This window comes from Sturnira hondurensis, unplaced genomic scaffold (assembly GCF_014824575.4).
Source record: "Sturnira hondurensis isolate 20B ecotype Veracruz unplaced genomic scaffold, ASM1482457v3 Scaffold0008916, whole genome shotgun sequence".
NCBI classification, from domain to species: domain Eukaryota; kingdom Metazoa; phylum Chordata; class Mammalia; order Chiroptera; family Phyllostomidae; genus Sturnira; species Sturnira hondurensis.
This window is the reverse complement of record NW_028081547.1, coordinates 1,359,460-1,374,393: the sequence shown is the minus strand read 5'-3', so window position 1 is coordinate 1,374,393 and position 14,934 is coordinate 1,359,460. Positions and strand designations below refer to the sequence as shown.

Below are 14,934 nucleotides of genomic sequence, written 5' to 3'. Positions count from 1 at the left end.
TTGTTGGAAGTGGAAGAAACATAAAGATAAAGAATAAAAGTGTTCATGTTCAAAGAGAATATTAGGAAAGAAGTTCCCAAATGTCAGTATGGACCAGGACACCAGGATGCAAGTTTGAGGGTAGCTTTCCTATATGCTTCAGAATAGTAAGATAATTAATATTCATTAAGTGATTGCTACATGCCTGTTACATTCTAATTATTTTTACCTTCATTATGCCATCTAACCTTCCCAACTCTAAGAATAGGGTACCTCTTACTTAACCCTTTTATAGATGGGTAAGTTGCTAAGACACAGTAAGGTTGAATAAATTTACTGAACTCGCAGAACTTGGAGTCATGGTAGTTTAAAAACCTTTGCTCTTAACCTCTAGTCATTTATCAAATTTTATTGTTATAGAATTGTTAACATTACTCTGAAGATACAGTAAGTGATTAACTACTGAAATAGGTTAGGAAAATATGATTTGATTTGCTTTCTGTGTGTGGCATTATTGTTTTTACTAGTGGGAATTCATTGAGTCTTAAAATGAGATGGCATCCCTTTATAAAATTCAAAAGTTGTCAATCCACTTCCTTGGGCTCTGTTTGGAGTTCCTCACAAATAGTAAAGAAATCTCAGGTTCTGTAGGGCTGAGTCCCCTGGTGGTATGGTTTCCTTGTTAGTCTCATTAGGATCACCTTCCACAGGTTGTCACAGAATGTAAGCAAGCAATATATTTCAATACATAAATGACCTTCCCTTCCTGTTCTCCCCTCATCTTGTTTCTCTAGCTGGTCATGATAAACTTCTCACTCTGAACTGACATTTTCAGCTTCTGTTTTTGTAATCAATAATATAGGTTTAATTATTTTCTTTTTCAAAATAATTTTGTGAACTGGAGGAGCATGTATGGCCGTGTTTTCTGCCCCGTTCGTCGTCCAGATGGTGCCCTCTCTTCTTCGGAAGGATTCATTTTAGCCCCCAACTCTCTTTAAACAAGTAGAGACTTTAATTGAGATGGGATTAATGTCAATAAGGACTATTTTTCATTTTAGCAATCTTTGCTTTCTGGTTGTCTAAAAAGTCTTAAGGCAATAGGTTGTAGTTTCTCTGCAGGTGTCAGATGACTTGGAGAAATTGGGCCGAAATGGGATTTTGAAAATACAAAATCTGCTGCAGTTTCAAAGAACTGTCGCAAGATGGCAGCGTAGATAGAACCAAAAAAAAAAAAAAATCGGCGTGTCGGAAGCCTCTCTTGACTGACGCGCCTGCGTGAGCGGAAGCGGAAGCGACCACGTGGGGCGTTTTACGGTGGCCGAGGGGATGCAGTGGCTGTGTCCGTAAGGAGTCTAGAAACGCTCTCGGGAGGTGTAGGGACCGTCTTTTTACTAACGCAACTCCCGGAGTCTCGAGGGGGTACCCCAGCAGCCGTCACCATGGTGAAGGAGCAGTTCCGGGAGACGGATGTGGCCAAGAAAATGTAAGATGGAGCAACACTGGCCAAAGGGTGGAGAAATGAGGGGCACAGAGGTCCGTGGTCGGGGTACCAGTTTCTAAGGGTTTGAGGTGCGGGCCAATTGGATGGGGCGGGCCGGGATCAGAACTGCCGGAGTAGTCAAAGAATATTGATCAGGCAGAGAGCATTTCAGCATCTAGGGGACTGGGGTGGTCACTGGACTGTGGTGGTCACTGGACTTGGGCAGGACGTGGCGTGAGCCTTGGCGGTGGGTACACCTTGGGCCGAAGCCCGAGTTCTCCCGAGGTCAAACGATAATCCCTTTCTTTACACAAATCTTTCGCCACTGCAGCGTGAGTAGTATTCTAGACTGTCTAATCCTGGTTTTGCTATAGAGCACGTGACTGGGAGGCAGTATTGCTGATCAAAAGGATAGACTTACCAGGTAGAGGACTGTACCACTGGCGATGGATAGCAGTCTCAGAAGTGAGGCTGCCATTTTGGGCCTTTTTTAGAGCTTATTCATTAGTCCTTCTCTCTCCTTAGAGGCGTGTAGAAAAATGAAAATCACTAGTTCTGGCAGCACATATTTACCGAGGAAGCTACAGTGTGCTAGACCCAGTGATAGGCTTTAGGCATACGACCTGAATTAGAACCTTACTGCCTAGTCTAGTTGGAGAAGGCAGACAAGTCAACGTTGGTTATGACAAGTGCAGGAATGGGGGCATTTATAGGGGTTTCTGAGAGCACCGAATGGGAAAGAGGTTTAAGCAGAAGAAAACAGACTAAACAGCCTTCTTCGTACTGGAGGGAGAAAGAGTGGGTGACGAGAAGGAAGCAGGAGATTTTAAGCTATGTTCCAGAGTCATCTTGCAAGCAGTACGGCACCTCCGAAGGGTTTTAATAAAGCAGGGCAGTGGCTTGATAAGAGTTCTTCTAAAAGGTCTCTTGATTCAAGAGAGAGAGAGTAAGAGGGAGACCTTGGCAGCCACTGTAGGGATCCAGGAGGGGGATGATGACGGCTTGCACGGGAGTAGTAGAGTCATTAGAGAGAGGTGGATTCGAAAGGGATTTAGGTGTAAAATTGGCAAGGAGAAGTGAGATCAACACACAGAATTTCTTGCTGGGACAGCTGTGTGGATGGTTGCCATTAACTAGAACGGGGAACGTGTGCTTTACCAGGCAGTCTCTCCAAATCTACCCTGGCCTCTCACACCCTCTCCACCCCCTTCCTGTATTCAGAGTAATCTTTTCTCACAAAGCAACCCAAGAGACTCTGTTAAGATGCAAATTACAGTCCTGACACTTTGGTTTCAAAATCTTCTAGCACCCTTCCATTGCACTAACATTTAAATTCCTTACCATAGTTCCCCAAGCCCTATGGAACCTGGCTCAGGTTCCTCACCAACTTCATCTTGTACGATCAGCTTTCTGTGCTGTAGTATACTGCTTTCATTTGCTTTCCTGAAAATACCAAGCTTGTTCCAGTCCTAGACCCTTGCTCTATTTATATTCTATTTCAAATGTTCAACCAGTGGATCATCTTATTGCTTGTTCCTTCTTATTCAAAATTCAGCTTAAAAGTCAATTTTACAGAGAGGCTTTTGACCACATAATGTAAGTAGGCTCCTCAGCCTCTCTCTAACCCTTCACAACATTTTAATTCTCTGTATTTGCTCACTTTTGTGTATCGGTTTATTATCTGTCTTGCCCACCTTGAACTGTGAGCTCCATGTTGGCAGGGACATTGTCTGTCTTATTTAACCTGTATTCTCAGTCCTTCAGGATGGTGCCTGGCACACTGTAAATCACTAGTTTGGGGGAGGAGGGGGATGACTGCAGCAACAGATTTGGGAGACAAAGTACTAGGTCCTGTTTTAGATGTGTCAAATTTGAGGTGCCTATGGGATATCCAAGCGGAGGTGCCCAGAAGAGGTGTCTATGTGCATAGTCTCCAGCTGAATAGAAGCAGTAGCTGGCCTACAGATAGAGATAAGCTGACGTCATCATGTACTCAAGAGACACCATCACTCAGGAGAAATGTATAGCATGAAAAGAGGATGAGGCCTATAATCCTAGTAGGGAGAGATGCCGATATTTAAGGGATGGCAGTAGAAGAAGAGACCACAAAAGTAACAGCCAGAGATGGGAAGAAAACTCAAGAGTATATGGTGTCACCCAAGCCGTAAAAAGACAGTATTTCAAGACGAGGGGAGAGGGAGGCCTTGCCTGTTAATACTACAGCAAAGTAAAATGAAAATATTCTTATTAGATTTAGCAACAAGCAGGTGGACTTGGTGAGCACTATTTTATTTGATAGAGTGGGAACAGTTCCAGCAGGGTGAAGGGGTGCTCCCCAAGGAAAAGTGGGAGAGGTTTGATTATACAATAATGGGGGAGCAGAGCTCATAAAGAACTGGAAAGATATGGTTGGCCATGGTGGGTCACATGTGTAATGGCCATTTGGGGTAAGTGGTTTTGATGTAATTGCTCCCTTGTTTTCTTTCATTCCAGAAGCCACATTTGTTTTGGAATGAAGTCACCTGAGGAGATGCGACAGCAGGCACACATCCAGGTTGTGAGTAAGAACCTGTACAGCCAGGACAACAACCATGCCCCCTTGCTGTATGGGGTGCTTGACCACAGGATGGTAAGACCCCTGCCACTTCCCAGTTTCATATGTTGTTTTGACTTGCTGATGAAACTGGTGACCTACCAGATTGGTAGAAGCAAGAATTTCTTTCCATCCACCCTATTCCCCTCCACATTGCAGGGACTCCACCTCCAGCATTCGGTCAGTTACATGGGAATATACTTTAGCTTACCAGGTGATTCTGATTCTGAATGACCTGCCCACCTGTGTGTACTGGTCCCCACTTTGCTGTCCAATATTCTTCATTGATTTTGGGGTGTGCTTTTATCAAAGGGTACCAGTGAGAAGGACCGTCCTTGTGAAACCTGTGGTAAAAACTTGGCTGACTGTCTGGGCCACTACGGATACATTGACTTGGAACTGCCGTGTTTTCATGTGGGGTACTTCAGAGCAGTTATAGGCATCTTACAGGTAAGCGTTTACGTGTTCATGTCCCAGGCATGAACTTGGGAGTTATCAATTAGGGACATTGCAGTGAGCTTAGGAATTGTGAGTGGTAGGAGGCACACCTAGGGAAGATTTTTATACTAAACACAAAATGTTTTATCTTAAGTAAATTAGGATTCTTTATTCCTTGAATTTCCTTTAGTAGGTGGTAGATATATATCATAAAATAGTAATTCAAGTAATATAGAGTGCCATAGTTATAAAGCAAACAAACAAACTTTAAAACCCTTCCAGCCAGCTACGACTGTTGCTAGCATTCTCATGAACACGCGCTGCCTCTCTATACATATCTTCATGTAGATCCGTTTGTGCGGTCACTCAGTTATGTGCCCTGGGCAAGGAGTGGGGACACCATTTTAAAAAGATGAGACTTTTTATCCTCTTGTCCTTTTATCTGTTTTGTTTAATTTTCAAAAGATGATCTGCAAAACCTGCTGTCATATCATGCTGTCCCCGGAGGAGAAGAAGCAGTTTCTAGATTATCTAAAGAGGCCTGGCTTGACCTACCTCCAGAAGCGAGGGCTGAAGAAGAAAATCTCTGATAAATGCCGAAAGAAAAACATCTGCCATCACTGTGGTGCTTTTAATGGTGAGCAAAATGCAGGAAAGGCTTAGCAACGACCCTTTCCGTGAATTCTTTTCTGTTTAGCTTATTCGTTTTATGCAGTTTGTCCGAGTTGACTCTTTTCTTAAGAATTAGGCATTAGAGCCTACTAATGGACACACTGGTAGGAAATGCATCTCTCATCTTTCATTGCTATAGCAATTCCAATAACTTCATTACCTAGGCTGCAACCTCAGGGCAGCCTTATGGAGAAACTAATGTATTGAACCTTCGTAAATAAATTCTCATAGGAACTGTGAAGAAATGTGGATTACTGAAGATAATTCATGAGAAATACAAGACCAACAAAAAAGTGGTAGATCCTGTTGTATCAAATTTCCTTCAGTCTTTTGAAACTGCCATAGAGCATAACAAAGAAGTGGAGCCCCTGCTGGGACGGGCACAGGTGAGTCTGTACGCGCCTGCCCTCTTCCCGCCTCCCCTTTTCCCCCTGGGTCTTACCACACGTGTTCTGTCCCTCCATCTTCTGATACGTACCCCGTATTCCAAAGTAAGTTCAATTCAGTTAGAGCTCCAGGAACACTTCATGTGGCAGTTGTTTAGCACTGAGTTTAAGGTGGCCTGGCCTTATAACTAACACATTTTCAATTGTCCGGGTAATGTGTTACATTTTTATTTTAAAGCTGTTGCTGAGTAGAGCACAAACTGAAAGATATTGTTTATCACTTGGGTAGGAAGACATAGGTAATCGTAGGTAATTCTCATTACTCTAATTGGTACAGACTTAACTAGTAGAATTCTATAAAGTGTCATGTCTTTACCTTGCTCTGAGTTTGATTAGTTCTTTTTTTTTTTTTTAAGATTTATTTATTTATTTTTAGAGGGGAAGGGAAGGAGAGAAATATCAATGTATGGTTGCCTCTCATGAGTCCCCTGCTGGGAACTGGCCTGCAACCCAGGCATGTGCCCTGATTGGGAATCAAACCGTGATCGTGTGGTTCGCAGGCCCGCGCTCAATCCACTGAGCTACGCCAGCCGGGGCTGCTCTGAGTTTGATTAGTTCTTAATTCCCGTGATGCTGTATGGAATACTATATGAAACTAACAAATGAGTTGAGTGGCTACTGACTGCCAGGCTCTATCAGACCTGATGGGGAGCATCTGGCACTGGTCTGCTCTCAAAGATCCCACAGGTTAGGTGTGTCAGTAGCCATTAGTCTGTGAAAAGATAACTAATATGGTAGGCCACAGTGCAGGCCGTCACAAGAATTACAAGGACAGTGAGTTCAATGGGAAATCAGGAGGAAACTTTCATTTTGAACTTGGTTAGGGAGGACCGTGAGGAAAGCTGTTGCTTGAGCTGCTTCTTAAATGTTCGTAGGGTTTAAAAAGTCCAGGGCAGTGAGCTCAGAACATCCAGGTGACAGTGTATGGGCTCATTCAGGAGCTGAGGCTCTGTGTGGAAGACCAGAGAGCGATATAAATAAAAGCACCTGCATTTAGTGACTGCTGTTACCCTCAGGCTGTGTTCAGAGTTCTTCAACTGCGTTACCTTTACCTCTTACAGGGCAGGGCAAAGGAGGTTTGCAGTTGTGGGTACCCAGAACAAAGTTTGTTCTTGTAGTCTTGTTTATCAATGGTCATAGTATTTTCCAGACAAACAACGGTGAACCTCCTTTTGCCCCTTCCTGTATTTGAACCTCTGAATGGCCTTATTAGACAGCATTGCCCAAGATGACAGTGAGTGATAGAGCAAGAATTCTTGCCAAAGCAGTTGGCATGCAGGCCCCAACAATGAGACCACTTGGTAGAGGACATCCTTCTCTGGGGAGTGTGGAGCCACCAAAACTTTTGAACAGGGAATGGACATGAGGAGTAAATGGCGGAATTTTAGAAGAACCTGCCCAGTCTTCAAAAGGCCAATGCAACATTGCCTGGGAGAAAACAGTCACACTTCATAGAACTGACAGGACTCTCATAGCCAGAACATAGGAAACAGTTTTTACAAATCACTAAGGAAAATACAACCTGATTTTAAAAGGTGGGAGCAAGACTTGAATTGACACTTCCTAAAAGGATGTATTCAAATGGTCAATAAATAAATGAAAAGTTGCTGGTCATCAGAGAAAGATAATTAAAACTACACTCACACTTTCCCAGAAAATGTAAAATGTTAAAAAACAAGTGTAGGGAAGGATAGCAACCAGCACTCATGTGTTGATGGTGAAGTGTGAAATGTTCCCACCACTCTGAACAACAGTGTGGCAGTTTCTTATAAAGTTAAACCCACACATACCATATGATGTAACAGTTTTACCTTTAGGTATATACTAAAAAGAAAGGAGTGCGTATGTCCACAAAAATATTTGTACAAAAATGTTTATTGCAACTTTATTAGAAAAAGATCCACGTGGATCTGTCATAGATCCACGTAGTGGGATTCCCANACCACTCTGAACAACAGTGTGGCAGTTTCTTATAAAGTTAAACCCACACATACCATATGATGTAACAGTTTTACCTTTAGGTATATACTAAAAAGAAAGGAGTGCGTATGTCCACAAAAATATTTGTACAAAAATGTTTATTGCAACTTTATTAGAAAAAGATCCACGTAGATCTTTGCAGAAAAAGATCCACGTGGATCTGTCATAGATCCACGTGGATCTGTCATAGATCCACGTAGTGGGATTCCCACAGTGAAAGCCATGAACTCCTGACACACAGCCTGGCAGAATCTCAGAGTCCTGCTGAGTGAAAGGCGCCCTGTCCAAGAGTAGCTACTGTAGGGTTCCATTTGGAGCAGATCTGAGAGCAGGCTGGACTGATCTGTGATAACAGATACCGAGAGAGCTGTTGCCCCTGAAATGAGGGCTTGGTACTAACTCAAAAAGCAGTGTCCGGGTACTTTTTGGAGAGGTGGAAATATTCTATATTTTGATCTGAATGGTGATACAAATGTACACAGGTGTATACATGTAAAGGTTTGAAAAATATTTTTAAGAGTATACCACTTATTATGTATAAATTATGCTTTGAATTGAAAAAGAAAAACAGAAAGCCAACCCTGAACCTAAGCAGTGATAGTGGAGTCAGAGGCCAGCGTCATTGTGCACAGTAAGAAAGGACAGGAATTGGTGACCAACCACTGTGGGCATGGGTGAGAGGGAGTGATTGGAGCTGAGTGAGCACCTGAGTGTGGGCATCAAGGAAATAATTCCAGAAACAGGAAGGGGGAGTGGCAGTGATTCGCTCAGGTGGAGGTGTCTTCAAGGTAGTTCAAATGAAGCTACTGCAGAGGAAGTTGAGGTGAAGGCTGAGGAAGTTGATCGTGTCTTTCTACAGCATGAAAGGGCTGGTGGCCCTGTAGGCAGCTGTCAGAGGCCTGGCAGACATCCTCGGTCGGTTTGCACGAGGGGCTTTCTTGGGTGCAGCCTCACTTGTGGCTCCCCCTGTAGTTACTCTGCTGCTCTCAGATCAGCCTCCCTGACATCCTGCCAGCACTTTGCCCTGCTGGGTCTCTTCCCAGCACCTGCAGCCACTGTCATTGCTTCTCGAGGACCGCACCTCTGACAGTCTCCCCAGTTAGTGATTCTCCTCAAGGGCAGGAACCATCTTGTTTAGGAAGGTCTCCCAAATGGCTTGACCTAGGAGGTGACTCCCTGTTTAAGAACCACTGTCTCAAGCATTAAGCTGGACTCTTAGTACATTACCCTCCTGCTACCGCCTCCCGGTGTACCCCCCTCCCCACCACTGCCTGACTTGACCCATGTTAACACCCTAGAGGTAGTTTAGGGTAATAGTTACGAGCTTTGGCTTTGGGGTCAGACAGACCTCAGATTAGATCCCAGCTTGGTCACTTACCTGTTGTATGACCATAGACACATGACCAACCTCTACATGAGTTTCCTCAACTATAAAGCAGAGATTACAAGACTATCTGCTTTAGGGCTTTTGTGAGGATTAGCAGATGAATTCCAGATTGAGTACTTAGCACAGTGCCTGGCACATAGCAAGTGCTTAGAACATGTCACCCAACTGCAGTGTGGTTGTCCCTGCTACTAACATTCCTATGATAACAATCACTGTAAGACAGGTGAGGTTTCCTCCCACCTCTACTGTGTGCTCAGACTCAGTGTCCCTTGAGCTTAAAAAAGCTGTCCTTCCTTCCTCTCCGTCAGCAGAATCCCCATCCCTTAGCTGCTTCCATGCAGCCTCCTCTGCTCCCTGGACCTGCTTCGAGATCTCAGCCTTCCCTCAACCGTGTGTACATTTTCTGTGCCTTGTATAACACTTGCACTCTGTCTTGTATTTTGGATGGTTTCTTCTGTGTAAGCTTGGTTAGTGACAAGATCCATTTTTCTGATGTCCTGTTTGATGCCTGAAGTATGGCAGGGCCTTGAAGATCATTGGCTCATCCTAGTTCATTTAATGTTCAGGAATGTGGAAACCCATGCCTTTATGGGCAGCACAGCGTGATTGAGTTGGAACAGACCCTAGTGCAGTGGTTGTTGACTTTCTCTGGGTTACACTCTCATCTAGGAATTCAAGAGAACCTCTGAACTATATCCCCGGAAGACTAATGTATATCCACTTCCAATTTTAATACAAATCCAGAGGTTGGTGGACCTGCAGACAAAAGTCCCTCCATAGATGCCATCAGTCCTGTCTCCCCGCCAGGTAAAAATGTCACGACGGCATGTCGCACACGAGTGATGGGCTGCCCTGTCTGGCAGCCGTGCAGCCATGTTCCCTCACCACCAGCCAAAGCAGCATACACCCCATCGCTTCAGAGCTCTAGGTGTTACGCTGTTCTTCCCTGTACAAAACTTAGTCCTTCTCTACTGTCTCTGCATGGGTCCCTGATTTCTGCCCTCTGGTGCATAACAGAGTAAGTCACCAGCCTCTTCCAGCTGCTTCGTGGGAGGCTGCCATTACATCACTCTTGGAGTAGCTGCTCTTGCAAAGAAATGGTTTCCAGACTCTTGCCAGTGTTCTGCCCTCCTGGATAGCCTTCAGTCCCATGGTGTTCTTGTCTAGTACTGACTAGTGCTGTGGGTGATGTCTGCCCTTCATCTCTTTCCTAGAATTCTGTGAACAGTTTCAGATTCCCTCCCTAACTGTTTCAGAGGTATAGTGAGGTACCTATTGCTGGGAGACAGAGAAACTGAGGGAGGGAATTCTTCTCTGAGCAAGAATATTGACTGGAAGCCCTGGCTGGTGTAGCTTAGTGGATTGAGCGTGGGCCTGCGACTCAGACGATCGCAGTTCGATTCCCAGTCAGGGCACATGCCTGGGTTGCAGGCCAGTTCCCTGCAGGCCAGTTCCCAGCAGGGGACGCACAAAAGGCAACCACACATTGTTGTTTCTCTCCCTCTCTCCTTCCCATCTAAAGATAAATAAATAAAATCTTTAAAAAAAAAAAAGAAAGAATATTGACTGGAAAAGCCTCCCTCTCCCTGACTTCACTGCCATTTTCTCCCGGATGGGCCCACAGTTACTTTCTTATGCAGCACTGTCCTAGGGGCAGTAGCTGTTAGGTCATTTCTCTAGTTTTAACCTTGTTCCCCTTCTCACTGAGTTATATACAGCAAATTCTGCTTCTAGCACGTATTCTCAGTCACACAATCTTTGATCCCAAGAAAAATTAATAAGCGGCAGTAAAGCAGAAGCTGATCATTCTTACCTTTAATCTTTTAATATCTCGGGTAGTTTGCCTAGTTCTTTTATTATGAGTAAGTTCTTACTGGATGGCAGTTCTATTAGGTTAATACAGACCAATATAAGTTTACTACAGGACATTTGAATGTAAAAATAGAAGCAAAATTATTATAATTCCACTCACCAAAAGACAGCACTTTTAAAACCTTGGTAAACTCTTCTATTTCCTCGTTTCTTTTGTTTGTTTGTTTTGTTTTGTTTTTTATCTTCAGAGGGGAGGAGGAGGGAAGGAGAGAAGGAGAGAAATATCAATGTATGGTTGCTTCTCGTGAGTCCTCTGCTGGGAACTGGCCTGCAACCCAGGCATGTGCCCTGACTGGGAATCGAACCGCGATCATGTGGTTCACAGGCCCAAGCTCAATCCACTGAGCTACACCAGCCAGGGCCCATTTCCTCGTTTCTATATAGATATACATCCTAAATGAGATCATATTGTATATGTGCTTTTTTCATTTACCAGTATTCTGTGAACACATTTCATGGCAGTAGCTACATTTCCATAGTGTCTTATTTTCTTTTTAATGGCTTCATAGTTTTCAGTGTATGGGTATCTGATGGTTGTATCTAATAACTTGTCAGGCTATGTCCAAGTTCACAATTAAGAACAGCTTTAGGGAACATCTTTGTTGCTGAAACTTTGCATTAATTTTTGAAATCATAGCCTTTGCAATCATCATGAGAAATGGAATTATTGGTTTAAATCATTGAGATGAAAGGCATGGATATTTTAAGAGCTCTCACAACATACCAGATTAGCAGAAATCTCTGTCATCACGTGTACTTCTTCTAAGTGGTGAGTAGGCTAGAGAGCATGGAGAAGTAAGCCTTGCCCTAGCTATGAGAAATTAACGTATCTCTTTCCTTCCCACAGGAAAACTTGAATCCCTTGGTAGTTCTGAATTTATTTAAGCAAATCCCAGCTGAAGATGTCCCTCTTCTTCTGATGAACCCAGAAGCTGGAAAGCCTTCCGATTTGATTCTTACACGACTTTTAGTCCCCCCCTTGTGTATCCGACCCTCTGTTGTGAGCGATTTGAAGTCTGGTACCAACGAAGATGATCTGACAATGAAATTGACAGAAATCATTTTCCTAAATGATGTCATTAAGAAGGTCAGTGCTTCTTGCGAGCCCTAAGGCTCGAGTGTATCTATGCAAACACTTGTGATAAAGTCAAATTAACAAGGGCTGTTTCTGTTCGTGCTCTGCTCATTTTTAGCATCGGATATCAGGAGCTAAGACCCAGATGATCATGGAAGACTGGGACTTCTTGCAGCTACAGTGTGCCCTCTACATCAACAGTGAGCTCTCAGGCATCCCCCTTAACATGGCACCCAAGAAGTGGACCAGGGGCTTTGTCCAGCGCCTGAAGGGAAAACAGGGTATGTTGCCAACAAAATGTATAGGAAACAGTTTACTGCCTTTGCTTGTGTGTGGGGGTGTGGGTGTGGGTGTGTGTGGTATGTGTGTGTGTGTGTGTGTGTGTTCATGCATGTCCACCTTATCTCATTGGAGATCACAGACTTTCCTCTTTCTGCTCCTATTATCCCCACATGGCACACCGTATGTTTTGGAGACTTGTGACACATTTTTATTTATTTAGGTCGATTTAGAGGCAATCTCTCAGGAAAGCGGGTGGATTTTTCTGGCAGAACGGTCATCTCACCTGACCCGAACCTCCGAATTGATGAGGTAGCTGTGCCAGTTCACGTGGCCAAAATTCTAACCTTTCCTGAGAAAGTAAGTATCATTCAGCTACTTGATTCTTTGTTTTGCATCCAGTCTTTTACATTATAAAATTCCAAACAACAGACAGCAGAAAAGATTCCAGTAACCCACCCAACCCACAGTTTGCTGTGCGTTAGCAAGCACGTCTTTCTTGTTTGATTCATGTTTTATGCAAATATCACCATGTGTAATAGCTACAGCACATACAACCACAACTGTGTGTGTTCTCACAGATCCATTAAATATACTGTTCTGCAACATTTTCCCCAGGTAATTTCATCTTTCACATCCTTCTGTATTGTCCTATACCCCATTAAAGAATATTTTGTTGATAGTGCCGTTATAGTTGTCCCAATGTTTGCCACCCTTTGCCACCCTGTCCCAGTACCCCCCACTCCCCTCAGGCTATCCCCCCACCATTGTTCATGTCCATGGGTTATGTGTATAAATTCTTTGGCTACTACTTCATTCCCTATGTTGTACTTTACATCTTCATGGCTATTCAGTGACTGTCAATTTATGTTTAATCCCCCCACCTCTTCACACATTCCCCAAAACACCCTTCCCATCTGGTAATCAAAATACTCTCCATGTCCATGATTCTGGCTCTGATCTTCGCTTAGTTTGTTTTTTAGATTCAATTGTTTATATATATGTGTTTGTTGCCATTTTATTGTTCATAGTTTTGATTTTCTTTTTCTTAAATAAGTCCCTTTAACATTTCATAGAATAATGGTTTGGTGCTGAACTCCTTTAGTTTTTTCTTGTCTGGGAAGCTCTTTATCCACCCTTCCATTCTAAGCGATAGCTTTGCTGGGTAGAACAATCTCTTGGCTGTAGGTCCCTACTTTTCATGACTTTGCGTATGTCTTGCTAGTCTCTCCTAGCCTGCAAAGTTTCTTTTGAGAAATCAGCTGACAGTCTTATATGAGTCCCCTGCAGGTAACTAGCTGCTTTTAAGATTCTCTCTTTATCTTTAACCTTTGGCATTTTAATTATGGAGTGGGCCTCTTTGCATCCATCTCACTTGGGACTCTCTGTGCTTCCTGGACTTACATGTCTTATTTCCTTCACTGAGTAAGGGAAGTTTCCTTTCAATATTTTTCAAATGGATTTCCAATTTCTTGCTCTTTCTCTTCTCCTTCTGGCACCCCTATGATAAGAATGTTGGAATGCTTGAAGTTGTCCCAGAGGCTGCTTGCACCCTCCTTGTTTTGTTTTGTTTTTCCCCTTTGATTCTCTTTCTTCTTCTTCTGCATGGTTGTTTTTAGTTTCCTTATGTTCCATATCATTGTTTTGATTCTCAGCTTCATCCACTCTGCTGTTGATTCCCTGTAAGTTGTTCATTTCCATCAGTGTATCCTTCACTTCTGCCTGGCTTTCTTTCATGCTATCGAAATGCTCACTGAGTTTCTTGAGCATCCTGTTAACCAGTGTTTTGAGTTCTGCATCTGATAGGTCGCTCATCTCCATTTTGTTTAGTTCTTTTTCTGGAGTTTTGATCTGTTCTTTCAGTTGGACAATGTTTCTTTGTCCCTTCATTTGGCAGCCTCCCTGTGTTTGTGTCTGTGTATTAGGTAGAGCTGCTGTGACCCCCTATCTTGGTAGTGTGACCTGCAGGGTCGTATGGCACAGCCTTCCCTGTTACCCAAACTGGGTACTCCAGGTGCACCTCTTTGTGGGCTGAGTACACCGTTCTCTTGTAGTTGAGGCTTGATTGTTGTTGGCAGATCAATGGGAGGGATTTACCCAGGCCAGTCAGCTGCAGGGTGACTGCAGGTCATTTATCCAGGCCAGTCACTGGCTGTGACCACGGACCACCCTCAGAATCAGCTGTGCCAGGGCAGGGTGGTGGTGCTCTGACATGGTCTGTAGCTCTCCACTGGGTGTGTTGGCCCTGGGGTTTCCCTGGTGGTGTAGGTCAGGGTCAGCCACTACCTATTTTCTGCCCCAGGGCCACCCAGTGTGAGCTACAAAGCAATCCACAGCTAGCTGCTACTTGTGCTGGGCTTGGAGATTCCAGCTGGAGCCAAACTGTGATCCAGAGTTGGCTGCTGCTGTTGCCAGTCCTAGAGCCGTTTAGCCAAAGGTATAGGGCTACGGGCAGGCCTTAAGTTGGGTGGAACAGGGCCTCAGGTAAATACCAGGTCAGGGCAAGCAATGTAAGCCACGTTGATAGGGTCTCGGATATACCTCCCACCTGCTGGATCTGTGGCTCTGGGATGGGGAGGGCTCAGAAAAGGCACGATGACCTCTGGCTGCCTTTCTATCTGAGAGAGAGCTGTCCCCCAGCTCTCACCTTGCTGTCAGACACTTCCTTTCCGTATCCCTCTGGTGCCTTTCGGGCTGCTGCCCTGGTTGTGGTGGAGATCAGAGGGAGTGCGT

The 14,934-nt window shown here is 44.2% G+C and overlaps 1 protein-coding gene across 1 annotated transcript in view; it reads left to right on the top strand.

Annotated features, from left to right (window-relative positions):
* The first annotated feature begins 1,289 nt into the window (after positions 1 to 1,289).
* The window catches only part of POLR3A (RNA polymerase III subunit A), a 54,555-nt gene continuing 40,910 nt past the window's right edge, over positions 1,290 to 14,934 (top strand). Inside the window, exons 1-8 of the mRNA XM_037056373.1 lie at positions 1,290 to 1,462; positions 3,953 to 4,088; positions 4,365 to 4,502; positions 4,956 to 5,127; positions 5,394 to 5,548; positions 11,695 to 11,934; positions 12,041 to 12,203; positions 12,425 to 12,561. Coding sequence (XP_036912268.1) covers positions 1,419 to 1,462; positions 3,953 to 4,088; positions 4,365 to 4,502; positions 4,956 to 5,127; positions 5,394 to 5,548; positions 11,695 to 11,934; positions 12,041 to 12,203; positions 12,425 to 12,561 — 1,185 coding nt within the window. The 5' untranslated portion in view covers positions 1,290 to 1,418. The remainder of the gene's footprint in view (positions 1,463 to 3,952; positions 4,089 to 4,364; positions 4,503 to 4,955; positions 5,128 to 5,393; positions 5,549 to 11,694; positions 11,935 to 12,040; positions 12,204 to 12,424; positions 12,562 to 14,934) is intronic.